Source organism: Athene cunicularia (assembly GCF_003259725.1).
Source record: "Athene cunicularia isolate RWA chromosome 2 unlocalized genomic scaffold, athCun1 chr2_part1, whole genome shotgun sequence".
Classification (NCBI taxonomy): domain Eukaryota; kingdom Metazoa; phylum Chordata; class Aves; order Strigiformes; family Strigidae; genus Athene; species Athene cunicularia.
The window spans coordinates 57,711,917-57,725,897 of record NW_020799095.1 but is presented as its reverse complement, the minus strand read 5'-3'; the positions used below and the strand labels follow the sequence as shown (position 1 = coordinate 57,725,897).

At 47.6% G+C, this 13,981-nt stretch overlaps 1 protein-coding gene across 1 annotated transcript in view; it reads right to left on the bottom strand.

Annotated features, from left to right (window-relative positions):
• Positions 1 to 13,981, bottom strand: part of GMPR (guanosine monophosphate reductase) — a 42,519-nt gene continuing 28,538 nt past the window's right edge. Inside the window, exon 8 of the mRNA XM_026841367.1 lies at positions 1 to 8,226. Coding sequence (XP_026697168.1) covers positions 8,046 to 8,226 — 181 coding nt within the window. The 3' untranslated portion in view covers positions 1 to 8,045. The remainder of the gene's footprint in view (positions 8,227 to 13,981) is intronic.

The window sequence follows — 13,981 nt, the reverse complement described above, 5'->3', positions numbered from 1 at the left end:
TTTTTTTTTACACGTATGCCTACATGTCCACTTGATTCCCTGTCCTGAAGACAGCCTTGCTTTGTGTCGATAGGGAAATTCCAAACGCGTTGCACACCTCTACTCCAGAGTTCAATTTCTTTTACATAGACGACCTCGCTTCAGATGTGTTACCTTTACTGATAGGATCTTTTCTTGTAGCACTATACCTTGTGGGAATATTTTTTGATGTAAACCTAATTTGAGAAGCTTATTAAAAATAGAAACTTTTTTTGAAGCACTCACATTGAGGAGTACAGGTAATGTTTTAAAAATTGCACAAAAGAAAAATGAATGTTGGAATGATTCATTCAGTGTTTGAAAAAGAGATGGCTCTGTTTGAACAGTGAGTTTCATACCTTGTTTGTAAAAAAAAAAAAAAAAAGTTTTTAAATACAAAAGCAGAGAAAGGTTGAAAGTTACATGTTTTTTGTATATAGAAAATGTCATGTCTAGATGATCTGATTTGTATTGGCTTTGGCCAGGAAGAATTATTACTTAAAAGGCTCTTAAAGAACAACTGTGCTTAATTTTCTGTTCGTATTACATGGGTCCCATTTCTGGGGAATGGAGTCATGCTTCACACTGTTTATTCCTGTGCTGAAAACTTACCTTGGAGCAGCAATTCTCGAGTGCAGCTATTGGGCACTTCAAAGGGTGGCTACTGTGCAAAACTAGAGTCTCACTCTCCAGCTGTGTTTTGGCTTTAAGTCTGTCCTCCCTGTGCCGAGGGAGCCCCTGGCAGCCCGCAGGGCAGGGCCAGATTTGAGGGAGGGCCCGGCCATGACCTTCGCAGGCAGGGCCAGGCCGGCCCCAGTGTCGGGGCGCTACCGGGGCTGGGGCCGGCAACGCCGCAGCCGCCCTGGGGTGGAGAGCCGCTGCCGACTGAGCGCGACCTGCTTAGTTCCTGCTTAGTTCCCGCCTCAAGCCTTTCGGTCCCGTTTTTTCCTCTCTCTGGGATGCTGTTCCACGTTTTTTCAGCACTTCCTGTTCCAGACGAAACCCAAAGAGTATAACCCTGAGCAAGAAGTGCTTATAACAAGGGATCCTAGCCCAGCGCCAGCAGCAGAGCGATGCCCGAGGCGCCCCTGCCTTCCAGCCCCTGTCGCTGCCCCCTCTCCCCCACCTCTGCTTTCAGATCCCCCGGGGAGCATTTCATCACACAGAGCACGTTTCCAGTCATGGTCTTGGCCGATGGCGAGACCAGTGTTTTTCAGAAGCCAAAAGGAGAGGATCCTGAGGCAGTTTCTGAGAGAGAGGGTCCTTTTCCTGTCCAAAGATTGAGCTGGGCAGCTGGGAGCCAGCGGCAGGGCAAAGCGGGTGAAGTTTCAGGCTGCCCCCGTCCCCCTCCCTGGAGGTAACTCAAGCTTTGGCTCCCGCAGGCACACGGGGCAGAAAGACTCCCCCTGTCCAAGTGACTCCACAGGCGCTCAGAAAACCAGCCCCAGCTGTGTTACAATGAAGTGCATTCAGCCAACAGGTAGTATTTATACAATAACAGTCTCTAAGGTTTCTGTAGTTTTTTTCTTGTCGTTAGCTGAAAGGACTCAAGTCTTCCACTGAGGATTTTATGGAGGCTTCATCCAAGCTTGTTTCTTTTTTGTTCGTTTCTATTTTGAGCAGTCAAAGCTCCTGTGCCCTTTCCCTTGACCACGCAGTAGGTATGCATTGGAAGTGTTGTTTGCCGCGAGCGTTAGTCACTCATTGAAGCTGTCGTGGCTGTACTTCGGGATTGCTGACGAGCAGAAACTTCAGGGCCCAGGTCCTCGGCCGGCACGGAGCCGGTGTGGGACCGCCGGCTCCCTGGGCAGCGTTACTCTGCCCCTTCACACCAGCCGGCGAGGGGATCCCGCCCTGGCATTTGCTTTAAAAATCCAGGACCCACCTACTCTCCCTTTGAACACACTCTGAGAACTCCTGTCCAAGTCAGTCGGGTTTGGATCCGTGTAGCTGAGGGCAGAAACGAGCCAGGGGTGGCTGCGGGTGGCTCAGTCTGTGTTTGCTGCCTGGCCATCGGGCTGGCTTCCTAGCAAAGTTACTAATCTGTTAAGGCGTAGATACGACTCTTCACGACAGTCAGCTAATGTTGAAACTCACTAATGTATGTATTTGCTCTTTTTTTTTATGTTTTGTTGGAATAATATATTAACTTGTTGAACACTGTTCTTTTCACAGTGTTACAAAAGGGGGGGAGGGGGAATTTCCCAACCTTTTTCAGTTCGGGTGAGCTACTGAAAATCATTTTGTACTAGCTATGTCACCGCTCCCGGCAGCCAGCGGCGGCGCTTGGCCGTGCTGGGGTAAAGTTTAGCCATTCTACAGCAGTAGTTTTTAAGGTCTTTTTGTTTTGTTTTGTTTTGTTTTTTAATTCGTCTGGTATTACTAGTGAGGGTTGTTGCAAATAACACTTCCAGTGTAGTTCCTAGTGTAGGCCCAGTAAAAGGGATATCGCAGCTTTGTGTTGGGGAGAAATCGAGCTGACATGGCCAGTACAAAGGAGAAATAGGGAGGGAATAACGTTTTGCACCTTATTGAAAAGAGGAGAAGATTTTAAGTGCATACAGACATAGTTAAGAGCTTTTATTGTGACAGGAGAACTTTTTTCCATATGCGTGCATACTCTCTGTAATTCCAGTGTAAAATATTGTACTTGCACTAGCTTTTTTAAAACAAATATTAAAAAAAATGGAAGAATTCATATTCTATTTTCTAATGGTGGTGTGTCTATTTGTAGGATACACTCGCGTCTGTTTATTGAATTTTATGGTCCCTTTCTTTGATGGTGCTTGCAGGTTTTCTAGGTAGAAATTATTTCATTATTATAATAAAACAATGTTTGATTCAAAATTTGAACAAAATTGTTTTAAAGAAATTGTCTGTATACCAGTACAAGTTTATTGTTTCAGTATACTCGTACTAATAAAATAACAGTGCCAATTGCAAATACGTGTTTTGTTTTTATGAGTTATGACTGAATGGGAGAGAGCTTTCCTAGGGAAGTAATTTGCCCAATTTAATTTCCCCCCCTCGGCAACACATTTGAGAGCGTTGGCTTTTACTCGCGACAATGCAGAAACGCGCACCTACCCATCCGTAGCCATAAAACCCTCTCCAGACCATCAGAGTGAAGCTCTTTATTGCATAACAAAAACTTTTCCATTTACAGCTTCTGAACACGTTAAAGGCCGGTGCCAGCTGCGCTGGAGTCGTCGCGCACGCGCGGTTGCCACAGGGGAGGGGAGGCAGCACTCGGCATCGCCACCACAGCAGGGCCGAGTGGGGCAGGAGAACATGGAACCTCATCAGCCCTTTTTTGGCCGATTATGCAGAAGCGCTTCACAGTTATCGCAGGCAACACCAAGGAGTTTTGGACTATGAATTACTTATTTGTGAATGAAAACTTCAACCAGTAAACATTGTGTCAAGTAAATGCTGGGGAGGGCTCGCTTAAACAGCTGAACAACCACAGGCAAAGCAAAGGCTGCGGGAGTATCCATGCTGTGTTCAAGGGCGCAGAGCTGTGCCAGCATCTAACCCAGATGAGCTTTGGCCACTCTGCTCCTGGGCAGCTCCCAGTGGGCAGGGAAGGGACCTGCCCTCTCCTGCCTGCTGGCTCTGGCCGCTGCAGAAGGCAAACTGCTGCTCTTGGGCCTCAGCTTTTTTTTTTCCCCCATTCTACATAAACAAGGTCAAACCTGGCACTGGTCACAAAAGCCCTCCTGGCTCCCACAAAGACCTTTTGGTATAAAACTGATATTAGCAACTAAAAACCAACATCCCCGGGGTGGAGGCGGTGATGGACACGGGCAGGAAGCTGTAGCAGCAAGTCTGTTCAAGACAGTGGAGCTCGACGAGTATAAACCAGGGAGTGCTTGGTCCAGAAAATGCTTCAAACTCTCCTTATGTCCACAACTGAAAAACACCAGCCCCTGTCGCAGCACAGTGGAGCAAGCTAATTGCTGCTGTGTTTCTTGCTCACCCCCATCCTTCCTCCCCCCACTACTGACTAGCTGAAAGACACGCATAGGCACGCTTTGTGCTGGAAAGGCTCCTCCAAATGTAAGCAAAGGCTCCTCCTGCCCCTGCTTACAACCCATTTACATTTACAGCGTGGCCCCATCCTACGCTCACCCCCAGCCATGCCCTAAGGTGAGAAGACAGCTGCAGGGCAGAGCACAGCTGAAGCCTCTGCCCCATGGCCGATGGGGGTGAGCCAGTGAGCAACCCCCGGGCACCTGCACTTTTTTTCAGAGAGCGGAGACGCAGGTGGCTGGTCCTGCATCCAGAAGGATGCTGGCTCAAGGCCTGCTCCTGTCACAGGCAGGCCTCATGCCTGCGAGGGGGGCTACACGTGCACTCCTCGCAGCCAGCATGCAGCCGCTGGGGTGTGAGCAAGTCTGCTGCTGTGCCAAGGCCTCCCTCACCCCGTAGAGCTCCGCTAAGCCAGGCCACCAGAGCAGGAGGGACAGCCAGCCCAGCCCGCACAACGTGCTGCAGCAAGGCAACTCCAGAATACAGCTGGGAGCAGTGGGGGGTGTTTTGGGTGTCCCTGTGTTTCAAGAAGCCAGAGATGGACGTGCTCAGCAGGGAGTCCTTTAATGATGTAACATTATGATTTATCAGCATCCCTGCTTGTAGGTCTTTGGTGTGTTAAACTCAAGTGACTTGCGGAGCCAGCCCAGGGAGCCAAACGTCAGCATTGCTCTCAGCATTGCTCTTGGGTGCTCAACAGCTGCCTGGCTGGGGGAAGCAGGCATGAACTTGGCCTACAGCACAGGCAGTCGCAAGCACGGCAGCCCGCTGGACAGGGTGGCGTTGGGTGGTGGGGTTAAAGGAGCCCAGGTCATGCACAATCACCCGACACGATGTGCTTTCCAATGACGCGTCCCACAGAAGGGCACCAAGTAACGGAGAACCTGGTTACATGTGCAGGTGAGGTAGATCCACAAACGGCACAAGGTGTTTGTCAGTGGTTGTGGTCTCTGCTTGGGACCCCACCAGGCACAGCGTGCCCTCAGCACCCTCAGAGCCCAGTTCCCTGCCAGAGTGGCACAGGACCTGGGGCTGAGCGAAGATTAGGGCAACTACTGGAGCACAGGCCTAGGTGTTACAGAAGGGCTCAAGTTCCTCTTTTTTTCCATTTTGCAGCCTGAAAGCTAGACACTTACTGTGTGAATGGTGAGCGCTGACAGAGCCAAGGATCATCCCTGAACAAAACTCACATATAACTTTGGGTGAGATGCAGACATGCTACAAAATGGAAAAAAAGACGAGCTTAAGCCTCCTTTAACACCCAGTTTAGCCACCAGTTCAGCCTTTCTGCAGCCAATTTCTCTCTCCCACTCACTTTGGAGAGAGAAGGAGAAAAATCAAATAGAAAGAGAACATGTTGCTTATCAAAATGATGGTAGGAGCTGCTATTTGGAAAACCAAATACTCTTAAGTCAAAGCTTTGAAGCTTTGTCAGTAACCATTCTTAGCATCTATGTCCTTTACAGCCTGGAAAATTCCAGGGACAACTTAAGATTTGCCTATCGCCAGCCTTCCCTATTAGTCACTGGTCAGTCAGTGGTAGGTTGGCTGTGTGTGGCACCTCGGCCCCGGGCCAGGCTGGCCATGTAAGTGTGGTGCCTGCCTGGGGCCAAGGCCTCACACTGCCACGCCTGTGGAGAAGCCACCCCGCTTTTTGCCCCCAGCACCTGCCCTTTGGGAAAGAAACTGTTCTGAAGACATGTCATGAAGCTGCTCTGTTCAGCGTGCCTATGAGCTTTTAAAAAATGTTTACAAATATATATATTTATATGTATATGTATTTCTTAAATTCCATTTAGAAATGTAGCTAAAAAAAGTAGAAAAGCGCTAGCGAGAGTAGGCGTGAGACCAGCAGACTGCTGTGCTTCCCACATATGAAGGCACGAGTGTGGAGACAGCCCTGTGGTCAGGGCTGCGCTGCAGCGGTCTGACCCCACTCCTGCTGGAGGTGTTCACCTGCTCATGTGGCCCTGCCCTTCACATGGCGAACATAAAGGACCAGTGACCCCCTACAGCCGTAGCAATGCGGAGCAGTAATACTGCCCGTACTCTGGGCAGTATGTGGCCCAAAGTAGGGTTTGCTGTAAAGAAGCTCAGTGTCTTCTTAACGTGATGCTTTCTGGCTGGAGGCTTGAAGAGAGATCAGGTCCTTTATTCCCAGGGCCTGCTTGCACCTGTGTGCAGGTTCCTTTATGGTATGTGGCCAGGACAAATGGTCTTTAAAGCCAGCACAAGCATAACCTGTGCTCACATTAAGGCCCTTACTCACCTCCAGAGCAGATGAAGGGGTCATACCACAAGAAAGAATTTTGTCCTGCATGTTAAATGGAAGCCATTTAAAATACCAGGCTATTTAGAAGACATTCTGTGCTTTTTCTAATGTGCACAACACACTTCAAAATCACCAGGGATCAGCTTGTGGCTTAGACTTGCTCCTCAGCATGGTCAGCTGTACCAATCCTTGTGCATGGCTTTCTGAGCAGTCAAGCACAGGAGTTTAATTCTGGAGTTAATCTCTTTATTATGCCTCTTCCTACAGCTCGCTGTTTTGCTTTTCAAAGGAAGCCTGCCTCTTTCCACAGGTATCTACACAAGGGGAAAGTAAGACTCTGAAGTACTGAAGTAACATTAGCTGTATTGCGATCTCAGCAGCACTTTAAAAGTAAGTGGCCAAGCATTATTAATTCATTGGAGCTCACTTTTACATCGTTTATCATAACGAGCTACTGTGGGATTCATGTGGATGCAATGTGTATTTTCAAAGAAATTTCATTGTGATTTATCAATTAATTAGTGGGCCATTACACTTTATTAAAGTGTTACCCAGAGTCTTAAACATTCATTACTGCCTTTAGAGCAAATGTTTTAACTCCACTCTCAGCCTACCAGTGTCTTGGGATTGGGTTATTCTGCTGAAAGCTCTCTTTTGCTTTTTATGGTGTCGAGCACTGCAAAGGAGTGGTACCAAATAACCAAAAGTGAATTTGATCCCTCCAGCCTCATTCCCCTGGCCACATACAATGCACAGCACGGCATCTGTACACCTTTGCTAAATGGATATGAAGAGGCAAGAGAACAGGGAGGGCAGCAGAGAAATGCCCCCCCTTGGAGGGGATTACTGTTGCCGAGTTTCAGTGTCTTAAAAATCTGTTCACAGACAGCAGGCAAAGCAGGAACCCAGGTAATTCAGTAACTGCATGCACAAAAAAGCAGGCAAGATCTGAGACGTTTTCTCCTGAACAGTCTCTGCAGATGGGGGCAGGGGGGACAGCACGGGTTTGCTACATTCAACGCCAACTTCTCTGAAGAGGCAAGTTCACTAAATAAGGAGATTTAAGTAAGAACAGCAGTACCAGCCCTGTGAACTGAGAGTGAGAGAGATCTGGCATTTTTAACATCACAGTAGGAAGTCACCAGTAGCCTGGCCTCATCCACCATCCACCTCTAACTAACATTCTGCAGGCTGGCAGCCACACCACAAACATCCATTCTTTTGCCAGGACAAAGATTAAGAGAATTTGAATGGTGATTTCTCCACGCAATTCCTTGTATCTTTTTATCTCCCAGCCTGCAATGTTTGGAGGGTGAACTGCCAGAAGTGGCGGTAGCTGACAGGCCAGTCTTAAAAAACAGCAAGTGTGTATGTGTGCAGGCGTTAACAGCCCTGCCTGTACAAGCCTATTCCTTGTTAATTGAGGTTTCAGCAGCTATTTATCAGAGGAGGAGAAAAAGAGGTGAAGAAATGTTGATTAAAAAATAACATAGGCACAACAATAAAAGATGAGGCTATTGCATTTTGAACAAATGGCACTGCATTAATAGTACGACCTTCCCCACTCAAACCCCAGACATAGCCCCTCCAATGGCTATGTTGCTGCCATTCTGAGAGAGAGGAGAGTTTGCCACTAAGACAACATGGAGAAAGCAAATCAAACCAGCTACCCTTCCTGCTCCTCTCCCCCACCCCTCTCTCTCCAGCCCCCCCCAGTCCTGGGCTAAGAGAAGACCTGGCTGTGCTGCTGCGTGACCCGGATAAATGTTGTTCTCCTGCTCAGTTCCTTGAGTTTGGCAGCTCCCACGTAGGTGCAGGTGGAGCGCAGCCCTCCGAGGATATCCAGGATGGTGAGTTCCACGTCCCCTCTGTATGGTACCTCCACAGTTCTGCCCTCCGAAGCCCTGGAGAAGAGATCGGTTGCTGCATTTATGTCTAGATGCAAAACATAACAGTGTGTTTACTGGAGCAATGTGGAGCTTAATACTCCACATGCTGCAGTTTACACACATTCCCCCAGCTATACTGCTTGCTTGCCTGTTGCTACTTGGTGCTCTGAACCACTGAAATGCCTCAACTCCAGTCAACACCAATACTGGGAACTAGAAGCAGATAAATCTTTTAGGTACCCCAATATTACATGAGTATATTTACAGCTCTGCCCCTTCCTCCCCTGCACCATCTGCGTACAAGCAAGTGAAACTTTCCGGTTTATTGAAAGGTAAATTTGACCTTGAGAGCTGCAAGCTTTAAATATAAGGAATGGCCAGGCTCAGGCAGCTTACAGAAATGTTGGAGCTGGTGCTCAGCGGGCACGACTCAGCACAGCTCTACAAAGACTTCACAGTCCCTGGGCTGTGTCCCATGTCACTGACCAGACGCAGATGGAACTGCTCAGCTGTCTCCTACCAGCCTGATTCTCGAGAGCCCACAGAGATGGAGTGGGAAACCTGTCACAGAAACCCTCTGCAGAGCTGTCCCCTGAAGCTAAAGGGGGAGCTAGCATAGTTCAGAGCCAGGCAAAAGGGCCAGAAAAAATAGCAGTGCTGTGAATACTGTCAAGTAAGGGTGCATGCCAGCACAGACTGCACTGTTCCCAAAAGCACATCTGAAGAGTTACTCGATGGAAGAAGCCAGGCAAGTAACTTTCACTCCTTCCCCTTCAGCTTTCTCCAGCCTCATGCTCAGCAATTCCTCCTGCAGTGGAGTTTCCCCATCACCAGCTGATCTCGCTAGGCTTTAAAGCAAGCTTGTTCTGCACGGCAGGCTAGCTCCTTTGGAGAGGTGGGCCTTGAGAAGGGGGTCTAAGAGAAATGCAGAGGGGAGAGGGGATTGCTCTCCTTTTCTCCTACAAAATGGAAGCAGAAATCACGGCAGGGATCTGTCATTGTTGTAAATGAGGCTTTATTTACTTCTCCCTTAAACAAGTTGTCTAGGGGATACTGCAAGAAAGAAAGAGCATGCCTGTTTGGAGGCTCCATTTGCAAATCATTAACAACAGGAACAGTGGCTATGTGGAGGTACTTCAGCATGAGCCTGGCTATATTTCACTTTGTTAGTTTAAAATCGAGGTCAAAGCCCTAGGGAGACAATAAAGGAGAAGTGTTAATATGCCATGTGAATAAGGACCCATGATTAATCTCCCTACATCTGATGAGTAATTGATTCTTTCTTGAAACTCTTAAATAAATGCTGTAATAAGTGGCCAATGGAAAACCAATGTACCACTGCCATCTAGCAGACTGCATGGGGCGCAGTGATGCGCTGTAGGGCCTGCACTGCTGAGAGTTCACTGGCTTTTATTTTCAGCTCCAGTGCCAGCAGAAAGAGAAGGCCTGGCCCACAGAACGACACAGAAGTAGTCATGTTACCACTCTGCAGCTTGGTTTTCGGCCATGCCCACCTCTTCCATTCAAAATCAGGAGGTTCAGCTCTGCCTCCACAGAGCCTCCCATGAGATTCTGAGAGACAGTGCATGTCTGGGATTTGGGGAAATCAGTGCCAATTTTACCTACCAGATCCTGCCACCTGAAGAGTTCTGCATGCTGTATTGGGCAAGAAATGCAGGGCTTACTGCATTCACACATGACTGCCCGTTCAGTTCATGCATGAGAATCCAATTGATTTATGCATGAATGCCCCATTAAGTTCAAACGTGAGTACCCTCTTAATTGATGTTTGCGCATCATGTGGGATGCAAGATAGTGTTGATAGCAGAGAGCTGACTGCAAACAAACACAGCCCCAGTTACAGTGGTTCAACAGACCTGCTGAGATGGGAACACTGCTCCCAAAAGCATGAACACTTGGCCAGCCTTTTTTCACAGCAAAATTACAGAAATGTGGGACATTTACAGCCACTGCCCCTGGGAGATGCCCCTGCAGTGGCTATGGTGGTGTTTGTTAGGAAGCTGGAGCTTGTAGGATGCCACTTTTGGCTTTGGAGACCAAAACCTACAAAAGTGGTGAACACCTAACGTCACAGCCTCAAAGTTCTGATGGATGGACAGTTGCTACTGTTTCTCTAGTATCAGCTGATAAGCTGGTAGGATGTCCTGTCGATCAAGGAGTAACCTATAGATATCGTACTGGGAGAAGCATGCTGGAAGAGAGGTGTGAGATGAGCTCCACAGAAAATGCCAAGAGTCCAGTATTACGCCCATCGTTGAAAAAAGTGTCAAGAAGGGCTGAAAATTCTCCATGCTCCCACCGTACATGCTGGGAATACCAGAAGGAAAAGGAGGAGTGGGACAGAAGTGGGATGGAAGTGGGACAGAAAGCTAGAGCTGCAAGTGAAGGAACTGCAAGTGCAACAAAAAGGTCAGAGCTCAGCCAATGTTGTTATGGCTGTGGAGCAAGCCCCAACACAGCCAAGCTCTTTGGTGTGTCAGCTTACTCCCCAAATGGGGAAATGCCCACGCTGCTGCATGTGAGCACTGTTCACTGCCCCACCTCCCACCATTTTGGATGTAAATGAAGACCTGCAGCCACTGACCTCACGACCCTATTAGTACCTTCAACAGTGGTGGTAGTTTTTGCTTCTATGATCTTTATCACACGCTTTTATGCTAAAGCACAGTGAATAACCTAACTACCATTATGTTCTTGGTTGGTTGTTTTGTCCTAAAATTTGTGCCAAGTATTCAGATGATGATGATGTTAACCCTGATAGGGGTCCATAGGGGTGAGGGGTGGAGTTTGTTTCTGTAAAACACATAACCAAGAAAGTCCCAACAGTTTGAATATATACTCATTATAAAGTGTGTACTTTGTAAAAAGCATCTGCTCAGATTGTTGTAATACTAACCTCTGTAGACTTGTCCACGGGGATGAGGCAGTTAAGTTTGTGATGAGTATAGATTCAGGCTGTATTAGCGTTAACCCCAATACTCTAGTCCCCAAGGGAAAGGGGTAGAGTTTTTAACACATATAACACGTTGCCCAGAGCGTGCTGATGAATCTTGTCATCTGGTTCCCATGGGAGAGTGGGTGGAATTTTATTAAGTGTACGGACACCTTGTTGCACTATTAACCGCTGTGGTGTGAGCCAGAGGTGGGTTCTGATAGGTACATAACCAAACCATGATGACAGCCCCTTTAATATGGTGCTCAGGGTGGAGGAGTGACATTTTAGTAAGTGTACCATTACAGTATTAATCCCTGCTGTCTGGTCCACAGGGAGTAGTATATAACTGATGTACATTAAGACTGTGATGATGTTGAAAGAGTTCAAATGGATTAACATCCAGAGTTCTTTGATACGTACCCTGCAGAGGCGAGCAATGTCATACAGGCCATGAATTGCTTGGGTTTGCTGCATTCTTGTGTGACGTCACACAAATTAGTTCATGCACGAGCACTGAATAAATTAATGCATGAGTGCCCAACTAATTAATGCATGAATACATAATTAATTTATGCAAAAGCATCCAATTGGTTCATGCATGCCCAAATAATTTACAACCAAGCACCCTGTTAGTACATGCATGAGCACCCAATTTGCTGATGCATGAGCACCCAGATAATTTACATGAGCACCCAACGATTACACATGTAGGTGCTGTGTTGGGCACAGATGGTTGAGTTTGGGTAGCAAGGGCTGCTGGTGTGACCTGTGTGGGAGAAGGCCATGATCTGCTTCACACCAGATGGTCCCACCTGGCTCTGAAAATGGTGTCAACCACTGAAACTTCAGCCCATCAGGGAAGCACATGACACCTCCGCTCAAGTGTATTTAAGAAACAGCAGGAGCCACTGGGAGAGGAGACACACCTCGACATGCTTGGGGAGACATGCAGCTGGAGATATACTCTTGAAAGGAGGTGCTTGTGCCACAGGTGTGCACTCCCAAGGGGACTGTAGTCCCCGGGTGACCCATGCCAGAGCAGGGTCAGCCACAAAGGGACTGAGGTCTGTGGACAACCCACAGTGGAGCAGGCACAGTGAGGAGGAGTGGCAGACAGAAACCATTACACCCATGACCACAACGTTCTGTGCTACCTCTTTCCTCACAGAAGTAGCTGGGACAGACTGAGTGTGACCTTGTGGTGAAAGTAGAGGGGAGCTGAGACATGGCAGGGCGAACTGAGGTGTCTGGCTTAAGTGGAGTCTGGAAAAGGCGGAGGAAAGGTGTTTACTTATGTGTTTGTTTAATTTCCCAACAGCGATTAGAGATTTGTGTTAGTTGGCAATAAATGAAACTAAGTAAAAAATCCCCAAGCTGAGACTGTTTTGCCAGCAACAAATGCCTGCGCAGAGGCCATGCGTGGATTACAAGGGGTGTCACAGAAGCTGCCGCACTTGGCAGAGAGCTGCATACGCAAGTCAGCAGGAACTGCTGAGGGATTTTCAGCTCTGACATCTCTCCCAGAATGACAACCCAAAACTAACCCTTTGTCAGAAAAGAAAGGTGAAGACCAAGCAATTGGGACTCCCAACAGCTGGGAAAGGTGTGCTCAGATGCTCTCAGCAGAGACTCGATCTCTCGCTAGCCACTAAATGGCAACTAGAAAGGGAGAACTCTGCTTTAGACCTTTTGCACAGGGCCCAATCTGTGGTGTGTGCCCTGTAACTCCCGGCCAGCTGAAGCCTGCTGCTGGCATGGAAGGATGCTCACGGGGGGTGGGAATCCTGGCAGGGTGGATGAGGTGAAGCACATGTGATGGTGCTCTGTCAGCCCAGCAAAACATGGGTCAGGATAAACCCTATGAGTGGAGCATTTAAGAAATGGCAGGAACTGAGGGCAGGTCTTCCAGGCTATCATCTGGGACACAGAAAAGTAGCAGCCAGATGCTGGTGCTGGTGCTGTTCCGTTTCCATGGCACAAATTCCACCCTAAAGTTAGTATAAAGTGCCAAAACCCAGCTCAGGAGCAGCTGTGAATTGCTGACTAACCAGAGCAGAACTGCAGCGTTCACACACAACCTGTGAAATCTCAAAAGGGTTAACAAAAGCAAATTGGCTCTAACTGAACAATACTGCGTGTGGTCTCTGTTCCCGCTTGCCTTACTTCTTTTGTCCCATAAAAGAAACTTAATAATTGCCATTCAGAAATTGCCAGCTCTGATCCATGCTTCTCATGGAAGGAAGTAAAAAATGTAGAAATAAACCAAAATGTAAATGACATAAAAGTAATGAAACTGGGTAGACAGATTTCCCACAAAATTAAATGAGATCAACTTGACATATTCATTACAATAACAATTACTGTCATAACGTTATTCCCTGCTACAGCCATCTCACCTTATGTGTCAATTTTCATTTAACTGTTTGCTGGAGGCTCTGGCTCTCCAGCCAAAATGTGTAATTTTGAGAAGATGAAGTTAAGTGACAAGCAGACCAATTCTGAAGGGGCTGAGCACACTGAGCTCTTCACTGCTTGCATAAAACACTGTGAGTGCTCAGGCTCTTTTAAAGACAAAACAGCATATTGTGGTCACTGACACAGACTTACAGCTGGGCTTTTTAAATGCATGTAAAGAGGCCCCACTGACTTGGCTTGTTTGGGGTATCCAGCATTTTAAATGCTGATTTAGAACGAGAACTTTTGGTTCAAGTTTGCCATAAGCTAAATTAGTAGGTGACTAAACTTCCTGTAACTTTTCTTATCAGAGTAATTCAAAGCAAAGCCTTGCCATTTCCAATCATCCCTTCAATGTCC